Source organism: Phragmites australis, chromosome 17 (assembly GCF_958298935.1).
Source record: "Phragmites australis chromosome 17, lpPhrAust1.1, whole genome shotgun sequence".
NCBI lineage: Eukaryota > Viridiplantae > Streptophyta > Magnoliopsida > Poales > Poaceae > Phragmites > Phragmites australis.
In genome coordinates this window covers 11,768,202-11,786,214 of record NC_084937.1, presented here as the reverse complement: position 1 = coordinate 11,786,214, position 18,013 = coordinate 11,768,202, and the positions used below count along the sequence as shown (strand labels likewise).

The window sequence follows — 18,013 nt, the reverse complement described above, 5'->3', positions numbered from 1 at the left end:
GATATTTGTGCTTCATAATTATTATTATTTGACAAATTAAATTTTGTATTCTCACAACGTGACTTCGTACAAAAAATTTCACAAACTTTTACACTAACTAAAGAAAAAAAAAATTGAGAAAATTAATGTGCAATATTTTACAATTTACTGAATACAAATTCTATTAAAAAAACTAATTATATGAAGGTATCGCCGGTTGAACGGGCGAGAGGAAGGTATCGCTCGTTGAACGAAAGAGGAAGGTCTCACCCGTTTAGCAGGCAGGAACAAAGTCTCACCCACTGAACGACGAGATCTTCTCTCTCCAATTTTTAAATACGCTACCAATCAGAACCCACAAGGTGTCACCCGTTCAACGGACGAGACTTTGTTGTCGTCTGTTGAATGGGCGACGGTAGGATAGACTTCATTATTTTTAAAATAGACATGTAATCTTGAAAATTTTAATATATATATAATTCCTTGGTCATCGCCTTCTATTGCCAGGCCGGCGCTAAGCCCATCAACCATCACGGTGCCTTCGGGCTCTGGCGGCCTTTCGAACGCTTCAGAATCGACATGGATCAAAGGGACCTTTCTTCTTTATCCTCGGCAACATGGCATGGTCCCTGTCCATAGTCTGGCAGGACCCTTTATGCATCACAGAACTTGCAAGCAAATATAGTCCTGACTCGGATGACGTTATCTACATATACATCTATATATGCATGCTCAGAGAGTACCCGACCAAGATGCTTGTGGCGGTGGCACTTTGCATGTCCAGCGCGGTGCAGTCGTTCGTCGTCGCGGCAGTGGCTGAGAGGGACTTCTCCAGGTGGAAGCTCCGGCTGGACATCAGCTTTCTCACCATCGCTTACACTGCAATAATGGTTGGCTTGCTTCCATGTTTTATTTTTCATCACGAAACCGCTCTGCTTTGTCTTCACAACTTTTTGCTCCTCCTTCATGGTCGAGATTATATTGTTCACCTGGACAGGTAACTAAATAAAACTTGAATATAAGTGGATGAGTTGCATTGTCTTGATTTTGATTGACACATGGAAAGGTAAATCATCATAATCCTTTTGTTTTGCCCTGCTGACCGGAGGCCTTCACAGCGTGCTGTGGGGGTAAAAGCAGGGAGAGTCAGATTGTGTTGTGCGGCGAGGCGAATATGATCCATGGCGCACAAGATGAGGGGGAGCGGAAGAAACCTGACGAGGAAGCAGCATCAGCATCGCCGGTTGAACAAGGTTGATGTATCGATCGGTTCGATCGAGTCTAGCTCTCATGGATCTAATGGCATTCATACTGTAATCATGGACCGAGAATGTAAGACTCTAATCTTAGGATCTCTGGTACATCCTATATTAGTTCCTGTATTAAATAGCTGATACGTACAGTACAATAGTTATAGTATCATAGTCAAACTTCATATATAACTATTAAGATTTAAAGTACAAAAGGTTACACGCAACCACAAGTAGCTAGGGTGCAACGGGACTTCTAAGACTATTCTTTATTCTCGTCTTCACCTCTGACAAAGTCGGCATCGACTTTCTTATCTGAATGATAGCAAGAGTAAGTACGAAAGATACTCAGCAAGTCCTATACTATTTTAAGATGTTGATAGATGCATAAGGGGTAATTAAAGATAAGATTTTACGATTTAATTTTAAATGTAAAGCAGTTCATGCAGGTATCCAATTGTATCATCTATGATTGACTTCAAAATAGTTTAAGCAGTTCAAAATATGATAACAAACTATATGTGGGATCTTTTCGGTCCGTTTCATCACATCTGGTGTATCTCTAGTACCTTAGATCCTGACGGATTTAGCTAGCAACCTTATCATACGGACACCTAGTCCACATACTCACTAATCAAGATACACGCACCCAGAGTCTAGTCAACGTGATTGTTGCTTTCGCATGTTGACCATGGACACGACTATTCGAATAGGTTTACACTCTGTAGAGGTTATACACTATACCCATACAATATGCTCAGTCTTCAACCGTTGCAAGTGGAGGAGCGAATCATACCGAGACACTCCAATCAACTTTTCTGTCAGGTTTTTCCACGAGATTTACCCCTAAGCGCCAAGATTCATATACTGAAGGTCAGTTTCCTTTTTAAGCCTAAGCTGGTAATAGTAATATTCAAATAGAGGGATAAATGGCCACTTGACTGCTCACTGCTCGCAACCTCCTAGTATGATGCCTAACTTAGTCTAGTGAAAGAGAAGTCAAGTCTTACCCATTCAGGACGCATGGTTGCACAGGGTGGCTAGGCCAGACGGCGCAATGACTCGGTCCTTAAGCGACCGGGGCAGATATCTTTTGGTAATGAACACCACAGAGGTGACTCAAACATCAAGGAGCATCCTCATTTAGAGTACTACTCCACCTGCCCCCACCAAATAGTTTTCACCCATTTTTACATATCACCCACCATATCCCACACGACATCAAGGATTTCACAACCATCACGGAATTCACAACCATTAAAGGTTCATGGTATATGAGTTATCATTGATAACAGTAAATCTTATCTCCGAGAAGAGGTGTATTAAAAGCGACATCTCTGAGGAGACATTTTCAATTCTAAACATGCTAGATATCAAGGTGTTGTCTGTCATTAATATAGATAATAACAGATAATCGTAGGGTGATATGTATTTTGGATGATAATATTTATGACTTGAAAAGTGTTTAATAGGATTAACTACTATAATTAATTTATAAAAGTGTATTACATAGCACATGTGATATATGTTCAGTTTTAGATGATCATGTAGATTAGTTGAAAACATAGGTTCAATATGATCGAGGAAATAGAACTTGCTGAAAGTACTTGATGCTTCCTAGAGGGGGGTGAATAGGCAACCTGAAAAATAAAACTTCGCAGCGGATTATAGCGTCTGGATACTCTGGGTTATATAGACTCGGATACTCTGAGTGAACCCGAATAAGTCTGGCCTGAACAGGAAATAAAAAATAAGAACTTTTATACAAATCTATTTTAGTCTATGAGTTACCACATGTTCTAATAGATTTCTCAAGACTTATTGACCAACAACCTGCAACTATACACTCACAAGCAAGTAGATAGGGGGCAAATCGCCCAAAATCAACTAGAGCAAGAAAGATATCCAAAAGGTTAAGGAGACAAGAATTTGTATCCCAAAGTTCGGCTACTCCACAAAGAAGTATCTACGTCTACATTGAGCAACTCACAAAGAGCCGAGTCTCTTTCAACTATTTCCTCACCCAAGCGACCATCAAGATCAAGCTAGGGTTGCTTACTCAAGTAACAAACTTCCCGGGGCACTCTACAATCTTGGGTGCTCTCCGGGCGACACCTAGCCATCTAGGAGCTTAAGGCTCCAAGAGTAAAGAACGCGGATCGACGGCTTGGCGATGAACTCAAATGATCAAGATTGGACTTAAGCTCACTCGCTCTTAGTCTCTCTCTCCCAACCCTACTCTCCAAATCTTCAAAGATTTAAAGTTTTAGAGGAGTTAGGAGGGCTATTGAATGGCTATGAATGAGTTTGTCCATGAGTTATTTAGCAGCAAATGAAGGAGGAGGTGAGGGGGTATTTATACCCTCCCCTTAAAAAACTAGTCGTTACTGTGCTTTTTGAATTGACCCGGAGTATCTGGATCAACTCGGAGGCTTTGAGTTGGCATAAATCGCACAGCCAAGAGCCTGTCCGGAACCCAACCCAGAGGCTCCATATGAACACAGAATCCCAGAGTATCCGGGTCAACCCGGAGGGTCCGGGTGAAACTTTTAGACTCTAATCGAGAGTCTCTATCGGAGTATAGTCCGGAGACTCTGGGTTAAAACATTAAACTCATCCCGAGAGCCCAGCTTGAAGCTCCACCTAGAGACTCTGGACTACTATCCAGAATCTGGTGTATACGGGCCAACCCGGAGACTCCAGGTTCAGACAAAAAACAGCACTTTCCCAGTGTCCGTGGATTATTATAACTCTCAATTTTTGGTTCTAAAAGGATACTTGAGCACTGAGACACCATCAAAACTAGCAATACGCATTCCTAAACTCAATTTCAAAAATAAAGCGAATTAAAACCTATTGAGTGACTACATGCCGCTTCTCTTTTCTTTTGAGGGATGTCATCGCCGTTTAACTTCTCCATCGGAACTAAAACCTGTTCATAACCTCAATAAACATGTTAATCCCTTAATCGTTTGTCATCAATTAGCCAAAACCTACATAGGGGGTCTAGATGCATTTTCAATCTCCCCCTTTTTTGGTGATTGATGATAACACGATTAAAGCTTATAAAAGATAATTGAATTAAAGATTTTTTAATTGTAAGATATATGGTGAGCTCTCCCTAAATGTGTGCATTGATTGAAATTTGAATTTGAGATCACATGCACATATTTAACAGAATTTTTGCGAGAACTCCCCCTATATCTTAGCATCCGTGGGGTGCAATAAGTGTGAGTGAACATGATAAACGAAATGCGTATGACATGTTATATTACATAACAAAATAAAGAGAAAAACAAACATTACATCAAGCATCAAGCAATGATCTCACACTAACAACTTAAGTCCTTAAAAATTAGAAGTACGACATCAAGCACACCATATATAGTCATCACAAAATATTATAATAGTCTTACATGTCCAACGGAAGAGATAAAGATTTGAATACATAAGAGAGAGGACACACTGCCCAGAACCTGGAGACTCCGGGTCAACCCGGTTACTCCGGGTTAGAGCTGAAAAGAACAGCAGAATAGATTAGACATTCTCTTCCCCTTTGACATCAAGCACCAAAAAGGAAAGAGAAGCAAAGATGAAGAACTACTCTCTTCCTGCCTCAAAGTCCTCAACATCATCATCATCATCGTCTCTGTTACCATCATCATCATCATCATCAGCAGCATCATAGGTGCCCCCTACGTCGTCCTCCTCAGTCTCCTCATCATTAACCTCTTGAGCATATGAAGTCTCGGCAACAGCTTGAGCCTCGTCATACCAAGCCCATGGATTGTCAAAGGTCTTGGGTGATGCGCGTTTGCCCGATCTTCTAAAATGTAATATGATAGGTCGATTGGTGGAGCTTCAACGTTGATGATCCAAAGGCTCCAAACAGAACAGATCGAGAACCCTCACAACCACTACACCACTACTATGTGGTTATCAACAGTGCCAAGACGCAGTTGACCTCACCAAGAAGGCTTTCCTTGCAAGAGAATCGAGAACACAAGCAAGAATAGGTAGATGTAATCTGAATATTGCTAATTACCAATTGAAGTACTCGAGTTGGGGTTCAACAAACCGATAAACGGCGAAACTGTATAAAACAGAATAATCTAAGCTAAACCTGAGCCTAAACTACGACGGCTACTGTGTATATATAGGAGGGACGTGAGGAGGTCGACCTAGGGTTGTGCAGCTATGGAAAGAGGTATGCACAACCTGGACTCTGACCCTGACACGATTAGGAGACCCAACAGGGTCCCATACGGTGGCACAACGCCTAATTTCTTTGAATTTGACTAAAATATAAGGAATATTTGGTCAAGCTCATATCCATTAGAAAGGGCTTGTCGTAAACTTTTCAGAATGTCCAAGATTACCTAAAATGGACTTCGTATGAGAGAGTTATGCCCGTATTACTGACGTGTTGTCCTGAGACTCGACCACGACCACGAGCTTGACCACGACTAGAGCTCAGCCTCAAGTCTGAGGAGACTTGGCCTTTGAGGGGCGACGTCCAGGTAAGGTTGTGGTGCTTCTCCCATGTTCCTAAGCAATTAAACAGTATAAAAACTTACCAGCATTCTATTCTTTACGAAAAAATAAGAGCAATAAGGAACAAATTCACCATGTGTGTATTTGAGGGAGCTATGGATATATTATCCTCCCCTTCTTTACAACAAACCATCATCTGTTTGCATATAGCATTATCTTGACTATAAATTTCTACACAAAGTAAAATACGCAAGGAACTCTCATTATGTAATATCATAAGTTCTTTATCAAAAAATTTTAATTCTCTTTGAAACAATTGTTCCTGATCATAATTAGTTATAGCAGATAACATTGATACAATGTATACACATGTCACTTCTTGCTCCCCTTCTTTCATAGAAGTGATATGGCATGGCAACCTGTTATCAATTTGCATCTTCTGTACAAAGAAAGGTGAATCAATGATGGTGGTGTATGGTAGCATCCAACTACAGTTCCTATCTTGAGAACTATGCTAGTTGCAAATAGAACTAGAAGAGCTTGACATGATATTAATAGTGCTACTGCAATCCTCTAAATGATCATTTTGTAGAACAATAGTATGAAGTTTCAGATTTGAACAAATATAAACTCGACGCACCATATATTCTAATTTATCATTGTATTTGCCGATAACATGAAAAGTATTTTGTGACAAGCATGGCAAATCAGAATTAAGTTTTAAATTCTCCTCTAAACTATTCAGATCACAAACAACATCAAATTCAATATTACCTAATGTGTTTAGAGAAGATAGCAATTTCAGCTCTTCTTGCTCATTAGCAATGCATTGAACATGTTTAATTTCAGAAAAATATTGATTTGTAAAATAGAATTAACACGTTCATTCACAAGTTGTGGTTGTGATATAAATGAAGCATTATCACACAACTCTTCTTTATCACAAGGAACAACAAGCAAATCATCATGTGACAAAAGTAATTCAGCAATATGGTCCACTAATGTTTGCTCTACAATAGCATGAATAGCAGGTAATTTTATCACATCAAAATAATCCTCACCTTGTGTGAATGTAGCACCCTTTTCATTACCTTTCTTCTCTTTCTCAGCTGATACAGGTGCGTTTGCCCGATCTTCCGAAAAGTAATATGATAAGTTGATTGGTGGAGCTTCGACATTGATGATCTAAAGACTCCGAACAGAACAGATCGAGAACCCTCAAAACCACTACACTACTACTCCGTGGTTATCAACCGTGTCAAGACGCAATTGATCTCAGTAAGAAGGCTTTTCCTGCAAGCAAATCGAGAACACAAGCAAGAATAGGTAGATGCAATCTGAATATTGCTAATTACTAATGAAGTACTTGAGTTAGGGTTCAATAAACCGATAAACAACAAAACTGTCTAAAACAGAATAATCTAAGCTAAACCCCAGCCTAAACTATGATCGCTACTGTGTATATATAGGAGGGACATGAGGAGGTGACCTAGGGTTGTGCATCCGTGGAAAGAGGCATGCACAACCTGGACTTCGACCCCGACACGATTACAAGACCTAATAAGGCCCAAAACAGTGGCGCAACACCTTATTTCTTTGACTCTGACTAAACTATAAGGAATATTTGGTCGAGCTTATATTTATTGGAAAGGGCTCATCGTAAGCCTTTAAGAATGTCCAAGATTGTCTAAAATGGACTTCGTATGAGAGGATTATACCTGTTTTACTGACATGCCATCCTCAGACTCGACCATGACCACGACTAGAGCTCATCCTCGAGTCCGAGTAGACTTGGCCTTTGAGGGGTGATGTCCGAGTAAGGTTGTGGTGCTTCTCCCATGTTCCTAAGCAAGAAAACATCATAAGAACTTAGTAGTAACCCATCCAAGAAAGTATGAACAGCGATAAACGAGTTTACCTGGTAGTCTAATTGTCGTGCACGTGCTCTTGTAACTAAACCTTATATAATTTGAGTAATATTAGTAGTATTGATCGTATCTGGAGGAGCTATGGGCTCATCACCAATTGTACGCTATGAAAGCACATGGATCATAATTTATGAAACTCACATAATATAATCTAAACTCTCTCTATATGTGTGCATACATATGATGAGAAAGAAACAAATGCACAACTAGACAATATGTCATGATAGAATGTTTAAGCTATATTATGTATGGAGGTATCTTAAAGGAATAAAAGATTTGACAACGATATCAATTGAAGCATTTAAGCATTGTATATCTCCGAGGACATGTTGATTGCTCTATAAGACTATAAGAGATAGAACTTGGAACACATGTTACTCTCAAAATCACAACCTATAGGATATACTCCCCCTAAATGTATGCATACAAGTGTTGAATACTTGTGAGATATATGCACTTATTATTGATAACAATGAGAATTTATCCTATAGATTGTATCATGAAAAATAAAAGATACCAATTGTAAAAACTAGTGCCATGAAATGAACCTACAACTAATAAATCATATAGGTTGCTCATGGGTTAGAGATAAACATAAGCAACGTACCATATGAAAACCTACACTAGGTATTGCAATAAATTGAAATAAGTATATGCAATCCTAGACGAGGCAAATAAGCTAGAAGCAAAATGCATGAACATAAGTCTAGCTACTATTTACCTCTTTTAACTTTGGATGAGGATTTGGGTATACGATGATCATGATTTTAATCAAAGCGTCCAAACTTGTATATTTGACTTCTTTTCTTGAACCTTCACTTTATCTTGTGAGCCAAGTCTCCAAATTCTCATAGCCGCTTCAAGCTTCAAGTATTCTTTGAAACCCAAACCGATTGGGGTCTCTTCATATTGCTGATGACTTCCTTGGGAACCCAAATGGGTTGGTTCCACCTCCAATCCTTTTTTCCAACTATGTGTGCAACCACCTTACCATTGTCCTTGTTCTTGAGCTTGTAGTGGTTGCTTTTGATCTTGTTCTTGTAGTTAGACTTGGTGTAGAGGTTAGAGGTCTTGTTGGAGAGGTTCACCATCTTCTTCTTCTCCTTTGTCTCCTTCTTGGCTTGCTTGCATTGGAAGGACTTGTGGTCTGCTTAATGGCATTTGAAGCATGTCACGGTTGACCCCTCCGCAAGCTTCTTCACCACGAAAGCACAGTTATCTTGAGGAGGTTGGACATGTTCTTTTCCCTTTAAACTCGTCAAGTCATTCTTGAGCTTCTCCACTTCTTGCTTAAGCTCATCATTCTCTTGTGCAATGAGGTTGTTAGATGATTCTACAATAACATTCTTAATACAAATCTTATTACAAAAGGGTGAGTTAGATAAAGCAATTAAATCATCACAAGAAGTAGAAGCATCTACATTAGGATTGAAATTAAATAGAGAGGTAGATTTCTTCAAAGGTCCTTAGTTTGAGATTCAATGCACTCAAATTTAATCTTAAGCTCATCATGCTCCTTGTTTAGAAAATTGAATTTGCTCAATAACTGTTCATAATTAGAGACAAAGGTAGTTTGAATGTCATTAAGTGCATTGAATTTCTTAAGCTCTTTTGATTATTTCTTAAGGGCCCTTTGTTGCTCATTGATCAAATGAAGGAGTTCATCATAGGAGGGAGAATCCTCATCGGATTCATCATCACTTACATTGATATCCATACATTTGTCCATGAGGCACTTGTGAGATGACTTACAGGATAACGACTTTTGTGATGACGACATTGGGGAAGAGCTTTTCTTGGAGGGGAGGATGGTGAAGCTTTTATCACTTGAGCTTGACTCTTCATCGTCGCTCACCCATCTTTCTATGCTTGTGAATGCCTTGACTCTTTCCCTTTTCTCCCTCTTGTTCTTGGTCCTCTTCTTCTCCTTCTTAATATGATTAATTATTTTGACCAAGTCCTCCATAGAGATTGGGTGATCAATCTTGGCATTGATCTTCTTGATGTTCTTCTGCACTTGTGAGATGAGCTTGGCGACTTTGGGATCATCTCTTCATTTATTGAGGTGCTTTGCTCATCTTCTTCATAGCTATCTTCATGTTCATCTCCATCATCTTTACTTGAGCTTGACTCTTGCTCTTGTCTCCTCATTCTTGCCTTCATGTGTTGGTATTGAGTTTGCTTGCTTGTCAGAGCAAGGTTCTTTGTGTCGGATGAGGAAGAAGCTTCCATCCCTATATTCATTGTCATCTCATGAGCAGAGATCTTGCTGAGCACTTGACTTGGAGTCATCTTCTTGATGTCATCATTGTCGTAGATGATGGAGACTATCAAGTTGTACTTTGGAAGAAGAGCTTGAAGTATCCTTCTCACCACTTGATCATCTTCAATTGGTGTCAAACATAACCCATTGATCTCATTGATAACAATATTCAAACATGAGTATATTTCATTAGCACTTTCATGGGGTAGTTGCTTGATGTCATTAAGCTTAGTAACAAGCACATGATATTTCTCATTGTGCACATCATTTGTGCCTTCATGTATTTCAATGAGACTATTTTAAATATCATGTGCATTGGTGAGAAAATAAACACGATTAAATGTATCAACACATGATGAGAAAGGATATTCTTGGCCAATGCATCTAATTATCTCTCCTTGTTGGTGATGCATTGCCTCATCCCTTCCTCGGTGACTCTCCAAACATCTAACCCTCGAGCTTGCAAATAACAAGTCATTAGAATTTTTCACTAGGAAACATTTGTGCCATCAAAAAGTGGAGCATTATGGAAATTCATTCCAACCCCTGATGTCACAACTCACTAGGCGGTAAAGCCTAACCAATCACAATGAGACTAAGATTCAAATACCACTTGAATTGGAGAAACCATGCAAAAGGTGTGAAGCTCTAACACAAATTGAATAGCTAGATGTGAACCCTAGCTCTGATACCAGTTGAAGGGATCAGTGACATCCTAAGAGGGGGTGAATTATGACACTTAGAATCTATTCAGCTCCAAAAACTATACAAGATAAATCCATATCAATTTCTATCTAGATGTGCTCTAGATTTATCTAGTGTGTCTACTCTACCGATCAAAACACTTGCAACCTATCTAAGAAGGTAAATTGCAAGAATGTAAATGCAAAAATGTAAATAAGGTAGAGAGAGCAAACTCGGCACAAGGATGTTTATCCGATGGCATGAATGTTACCCCTAGTCCATGTTGGAGCTCCACAAAGAATATGCTCCCGATCGGCACCCAGTCACGGCTCTTGAGCCACCAAGTCACAAAGACATGACCTCTACCCGAATGATCCAACAAGCCACCAAGGAAAGATCTCACTCCTAGCCTCTCTTTTAGTTCCTTGCCGCTGTGATCACTTCGGAGCTTGAGTCACCAAGGCAAGGGTCTCCATATCCCCATACACGCTTCTTGTTGTTGCTCCATACTAAGTCGGAGGGTCAACAAGCTTGAGCCACCAAGGCCCCAGATGCCGGCGAGTCACCAAGACTCTAAGACACTGACGTACCACTCGGTATAAGCTAGGATCACTCATTGATCCCTTCTTTAAGTTGCAGCACCTAGCTACAACTCACTCTAGACCTATAAACACTAAAAACTCTCTAATCTTGTGCTTAGTTGCCTTAGATAATCACTTTAATCACTTTGGTGGTTTGGATGTCTTCTTAAGTGTGTATGAGCTTCCTCTAGACTCCAGCAGTATGTCACATCTTCAAATGACTGAGTGGATGGGTATTTATAGCCTCAAACCCACGCACTTACTGTTAACCCAACAGCTAAGAAAAGTTATTAACACCGGATGATCCGGTGAGAACAATAGTACTAACACCGGATCATCCAGTGAGTACACTCTCAAAAACTAACCATTGAAACACCACTCAAGCCTCTATGAACATCAGTTACTCTGGTGTATACTTCATCTCCATCACCAGACTATCCGATGAGTTATCTTGAGCCATCCGAGCATTTTCTTCTTCTCTGTGTAAATTGCTCCGATGAAAGCATCCAGTGCACATCACTTCATCATCGGACTATCCGATGCCTTGAACTTCGTTCTACATCTTTGCACTGTTCAATGTCCGGTGTAGCCTTGCTTCATCACTGGACCTTTCGGCGTGTTGATCTTTGATCTTTCACGGCTGCAACCTTTTCTGGTGGAAATGCTCCAGTGTGTATCTTTCTCTGATCACTGGACTATCCGGTGGGTTGTTCCATTATGCCTTTTGGACAGAAACACTCTATTGTTACCATGCTTTGATCACCGGACTATCCTGTGAGGCTTAGCCTTCATTCTTCAGCACGACACCCTTCTCTGGAAGAATTGCTCCGATGAGCACACATGCTAATCACTAGACCTTCCGGCGAGGTCTTCAGGCCTCTCTCCCCCTTTGTCAAATATGCTCCAGTGAGCACAACATTCATAGCACCGGACCATCCGGCGAGGTAAATCTTCCTGAGACTTCTTCAATTCGACCAAACTTTATCCTGGCTGCGGTGGCTTCTTCATGTATTACATCCATGAGACCTACTAACATAACAAACATGATAGACCCATTGACTATGTTGTCATTAATCACTAAAGTCACAATCTTGGTCTAATAAGACTATTTTCATTACATCTGTTACTTATGACCTTCATAAGTGGTCAATTTATAACCTGTCACCTATGACTGAATTGGTGACAGGTCTTAACCCGTCATCAATAATGACTCATTAGTGATGCGTTCAGAGTCATAGGTGCAGGATCCATCACTAATAACGGTTACCACCTGTCACCTATGACTTTTTTCATGTAGTGCTATCACATGCCAAGCGTGAAGTTCACTGAATCACAGCCATAAAAATGGAATAGAAGTGTGCAATTTTAAGTTACTGATTAGGCATTAGATGTTTGGATGCAGCGTGTGAACAAGTACAATTGGGCGGCAGCAGGAAAAAGAATGTATCCAACAGGAAGAGTTCTGGTGCACACTACGTGAAAACAATCAAATAAAACATAAAATTTGTGACATATCGTAACATGATCAGTCACTGATGATAATAGTCTCATCAGTGACGGGTCATGCTAGGCCATTTTTTAGTGATGGGTCAAGTTATGAGCCATCACTAATGACGGTATTCATAAATACTAGATTTAGTTTTAGTTTTTTCAGTTTATATGATGGTATTATTGTTTGATGTCTGAATATGAGTTTTTGTTAATATCTGGTATGAGATTGTTGTTTGATATACATGCAATTGATAATGTTGTGCACTGTAGTGTCCAATTGTTCTAAATATAATTGTTTTTTTTTTTGCAGATTATGTTTATGGGCTTTGTTTTCAATGTTACATGGTGTTTAATTTACATTAGAAAAAAGTGTTTACCGCTTACTACCTTAAAGGGTGCGAACTTAATCTTCCACGCCAAATTTGGTCTAAAAAAATTGTCGAACCCAACAAGTTTAGGGAGACATGTATGTAACTTTTTCTGTAAATGTCCGTAGAGTCAAAAAAACATTAAAATTAGAGTTTGTATTTAAAAGTTATGCCTATTTTACCGAAAGTACTTCGGATCACTTATCAAGTTGCGAAATTTGGCAAAATCAGTTATTAGTGACGAGTCAAGATTATGACCCATCACTAATGTTCAGTTATTAGTGACGGATCATGGTTATGACCTGCAACCTATGACCTTCAGCACAGAAGGTTAAAAGGATAAAATATCCAACTTCTATCATAGCTATGTGATAAGTGATGTCGTAAGGGGGCTACAAACGCGAGGGGAGGTTGCGAGTTCGAGGCCCATAGAACGTAGACTGAAAACCCATTTGAAAAATAGCGTGGCTTGTAGGGCATATACGATGGGCCCCTGTGTTGGGATGACTTGGTTGAAAAAATATATATTTTAACTTTTTTCGTGCTAAAAAATAAAAAATGTTCATCAATTATAAGGGACGGGGTCACCGTTATAACCCGTCATTTATATTCAGTCATTAGTGACAAGTCACTATTATGACCCATCATTTATGTTCAGTTATTAGTGACAGATCTTAATCTATCACTAATATGTTTAGAATGGCGAATGCATACATGATCCATCACTAATAATGGATATGATCCATCACTTAAGGGTTTTTTCCCGTATTGAGACTTTGGGAGCCGGCTCACAATGACATGATCTTAGCCTGACCTCCAAACAGACGCCACAGCAGGCTGTGCATGTATGAGGAGCCGGTTGAGCCGTCATGCATGTGGCACCATGTAGCTGAGCCACAAGCTAGCAGAACGTGGACACTTGGACTGCTATATTTCGTCCTTACCCTCGTCTCTACTACCACATCTTTGGTAGATTGGACTGCTGGGTTAAGAACAGGGCGAAGCTAAGATCTAAATGAGGGGGCATTACCATTGAAAATACAATTTTTTTAAAAATGTTGTTTATTGTAGCTGTTTTTAAGTAGTAATTTTGGATGAGAGGGGTGTACATAACTATTGTAAATATATGTGAATCATAATGCTCTCACAACTTGCCAAACATATGTGAACATTCCGATCCTGACTAGAGTAATAACTCATAATGCTCTCACCATTTTATCCGGGCTTTCTCTTCTTCATGGAGATCCTAAAAGCCGCTTTATCTATATTCTGCGTTACATGCATGCATTACGAGAGTGACCCAAACTTAGTAGAAATGTTTATCGTTTCAACATGTTCTCATGCATTAAGAAAACCTGGAGTAATAATTAAGCACACTTTGTTCATGATGCTGTTCCTGCTACTAGCCCAAAATATGAGTTAGAGGTGCCCTTCTGTTGGTAATGACATTTTGACAGGTCAACTATCGGTTGTCAGACTGACGTTGTTTGGCCTTAAAATGGCAAAATCAAGATAGCAAGATACACCGTTTGTTGAGTGCAGGCAGTTTGCTGATGCTTAATGCTTCCGTCTTGATCGACTCACCATCGTCCTACATGGCAGGAGTGCATGCCAAGCATATCTCGGCCGGCGGTGTTGCTCGTGCGGATCCATCGATTTCACGGAGGGAGGCCTCCATTGGACGCAAGCATGCATGCGGAGCTCGCAGAACCCCGCCGTATCGTCAACGAACTGCACCCTGCCGCACGCCACGCCGCGCCGACAACGCAGCGCTTGCTTCACCTGGTCGAACACGTGCCGCTCCTGGTTTGCCCGGGTACGCGCGCACTCCAAGCAGAACGCGGCCATCCTACCTTGGAGTACACGAACCTGCCATTCGCCCCCCTGGTCTGGTTGTCGCCGTTCTCTAGGTTAGGTTGTAGCCTCCAATGGCTGTGCAAAGTATACATATATCTAGAGGTGGAAACGGATTGATAGAGGTGGAAACGGATCGAATACGTATAGAATCGAATTTGGATAGTACGATTTATCATATTTTAATTTGAATATAAATACGGATCCAGATATCCTCGAATACGAATACGAATTGGATAGTTCGAATACGAATCCGCATTTGGATATCTACTCGATCTTCAAAATTCAGGTCGGAAATTTAAATTTTTGAAAAAAATTGACTGAAATTTGATAAAAATCGACTGAAATTTGTTCTAATTTGATTGGGCCGGAATTTTAGAAATATTGTTCAAAATTCATGTTGGAAATTTAAATTTTTGATCAAATTTAACTGAAATTTGATGAAATTTGACTGAAATTTGTTCCAATTTGATTGGGTTGGAATTTCATTCATATCTGAAACTTTAGCAAAATTTGGTTCCCTGATTGGCGGATACGGATACGAATCGGATATATCTCGAATTCGGATATCCACATTTGAATCCGAATCTCGAAAACGAATTCGGATATATCCACTTTAGTATCTATTTCAGAAACGAATACGGATACGGATATCCATATTCGTATTTTAACGGATACGGAATCCGTTAATTCAGATTTCCTGCCATCCATTTCCACCCCTACATATATCCCCATTTTCTTATTCCCTTGCATTACCTTCGATCCATATATATGCACCAGATCGACAATCAACATGATATATGCGAACTGAGGCTCTTAAATACATCCACCAATCTTGCAGGGATCTATTCCGTATGCCGTTGCATACATTATATATATTACCTGAATCGGCATCTATTCTGTATACTGCTCCCAGCTGGTTTTCTTTTCAAATATTAATCATGCCTATAGTATCTATCGATCCTTACTGCTACTTTGTACGTACTCTGATTACTTCGTCATTTGCCATTTCAATATTGTTGGAAACATGCAGGATTGATTATATACAAGTTTTGGTACCAAAGAAGGAAAGCTAGCAGGGAGCCGTGATTTGAAAAAAAGTTAAACACTTTTCCAGTCTCGAAGCAATAAACGTGTTCATGAACCGTCTAATTGTAGGACTCCTCTATTTCAGTACGTCGTTTACATGTATTTTACGACTACTTTCACCACTACATGTACAGTGTGCTGAGATAGAGCAACCTCGGAATTTCTGTTTGATCTGCGCGCCTGCGATCGATCCATTCGTCCATCAGTGTTTCCTTTCAAGATGAACACCGTGAGAAGTCTCTTGCGTTTCCTTCTCATCACTTCCATAGCCTGTATTGTGCTGCTAGTACTGCAGTATTCTCCGTGCCCGTGCCGCGTCGACTTGCCGGAACATATAGATGAACTGGCGGCCTTGGGTAATGGAACTCAAGTTGATGTTGATTCCAGCATGAAGAAGCTTGGCACGGTATGGCTCGATCTTTAATTACCTTGGTTAATTTCCCTTTAACTGTATATTAAAGAATTTGCTTATGAACACAATAATTTAGCAGACTAAAGACAAACTTCCGGAGCTGCTGAGGAGAGCAGCCATGGAGGACAAGACCATCATCATGACCTTCACGAACGAGGCGTGGACGGCTCCCGGCTCACTCATGGACCTCTTCCTGGAGAGCTTCCGTACGGGAGTGAGGACGGAGCCCCTTCTCAAGCACCTGGTCATCGTCGCCGTCGACGCCAAGGCGTTCGAGCGGTGCCAGCAGGTGCACCCGCTCTGCTACGCTCTCCCGGTGGAAGATGGCGCCAGCTTCGCGTCGGAGCAGCGGTACATGGCCAAGGACTACCTGGACATGATGTGGCGCAGGAACCTGTTCCAGGCCCGGGTCCTGGAGCTCGGCTACAGCTTCGTCTTCACGGACGTGGACATCGTCTGGTTCCGGAATCCGCTGCTGCGCATCCCAGTGGGCGCGGACCTGGCCATGTCGTGCGACTGGTTCCATGGCAGCAACCCATACGACCTGGACAAGAGGGCCAATGGCGGGTTCGTGTACGCCAAGGCGAGCGCGAGGACGGTCGCGTTCTACGGGGCCTGGTACGAGGCGCGGAGCGCGCACCCGGGAAAGAACGAGCAGGAGCTGTTCGACAAGCTGAAGCGCAAGCTGTCGGCGCGGCACGGCGTGACGGCGCAGTTCGTTGACACCGCCTACCTCGGCACGCTCTGCGAGCGCCGGAAGAGGAGGGACTTCAACAAGCTCTGCACCTTCCACGCCAACTGCCTCATCGGGCTCAAGGCCAAGCTGGAGACGCTCCGCGGCGTCCTCGACGAGTGGAAGCAGTTCAAAGCCAGCAACAACAACACTCTTACGGACTAAACTGAAATGTCACTAGTGTCGAACGTACGATGTGACCATATATACGACGACGTGTTTTCTCGTTTAATTTGTCAAGCAGATTTTTTGCTATAACATATGTAGACACTGAATTTGAATTTCCCTTATCTTCCTCGTTGTAAAGCTAGCTGCTTGATCCAAAGGACGACGGCAGAAAGCTTCAAGGATGCCAAAATAAAGGGTTGTCATTGGGTCTTGTCTCACACTCCCACATTATTCTACATTGCATCTGCTACTGAAGAATACATTACTGAACCGAGAGTAACTGCAGTTCAATAATGATTGTTGGTAATAGTTGTCGTTACATTCCGTAAAATCTCTTTTTTCAGTTCAGTAATCTGGGTGGGTATAGCTACACCCTATGTAAATACATGTTTCCACAGTTAATGCTGAAATCATGAATTGTCAAATATTAAGCTTGTCTTCAAGTTTGAAACGGATTCAAATGTACGAAAAAATCTGCATGCGAAGTATAGCTTAGAATATACTGGATATTTCTAAATTTTTGTTATAGCAAAATGCCTTCTCCATCCACCATGATGTTACCTGCCGTATATACTCCACCTACATTTGCTTTCAAAAATCTCCATGAGGTGGTGACCACTTTGGTATATGAACGTACAGCTTGCACCTTTCAGGTACGATCTGTTAGAATTAGAGGGGCGGAGCCCATATAATAATCTACTACTTACTTAAAAGTAGCA

The 18,013-nt window shown here is 40.9% G+C and overlaps 1 protein-coding gene across 1 annotated transcript; it reads left to right on the top strand.

Annotated features, from left to right (window-relative positions):
- The first annotated feature begins 596 nt into the window (after positions 1-596).
- On the top strand, positions 597-17,291 carry LOC133896866 (uncharacterized protein At4g15970-like). Its single transcript, XM_062337508.1, has 3 exons — positions 597-869; positions 16,277-16,387; positions 16,473-17,291. The coding sequence occupies exons 1-3, from the start codon at positions 597-599 to the stop codon at positions 17,289-17,291; spliced, it is 1,203 nt and encodes a 400-aa protein (XP_062193492.1).
- The last annotated feature ends 722 nt before the right edge of the window (positions 17,292-18,013 follow it).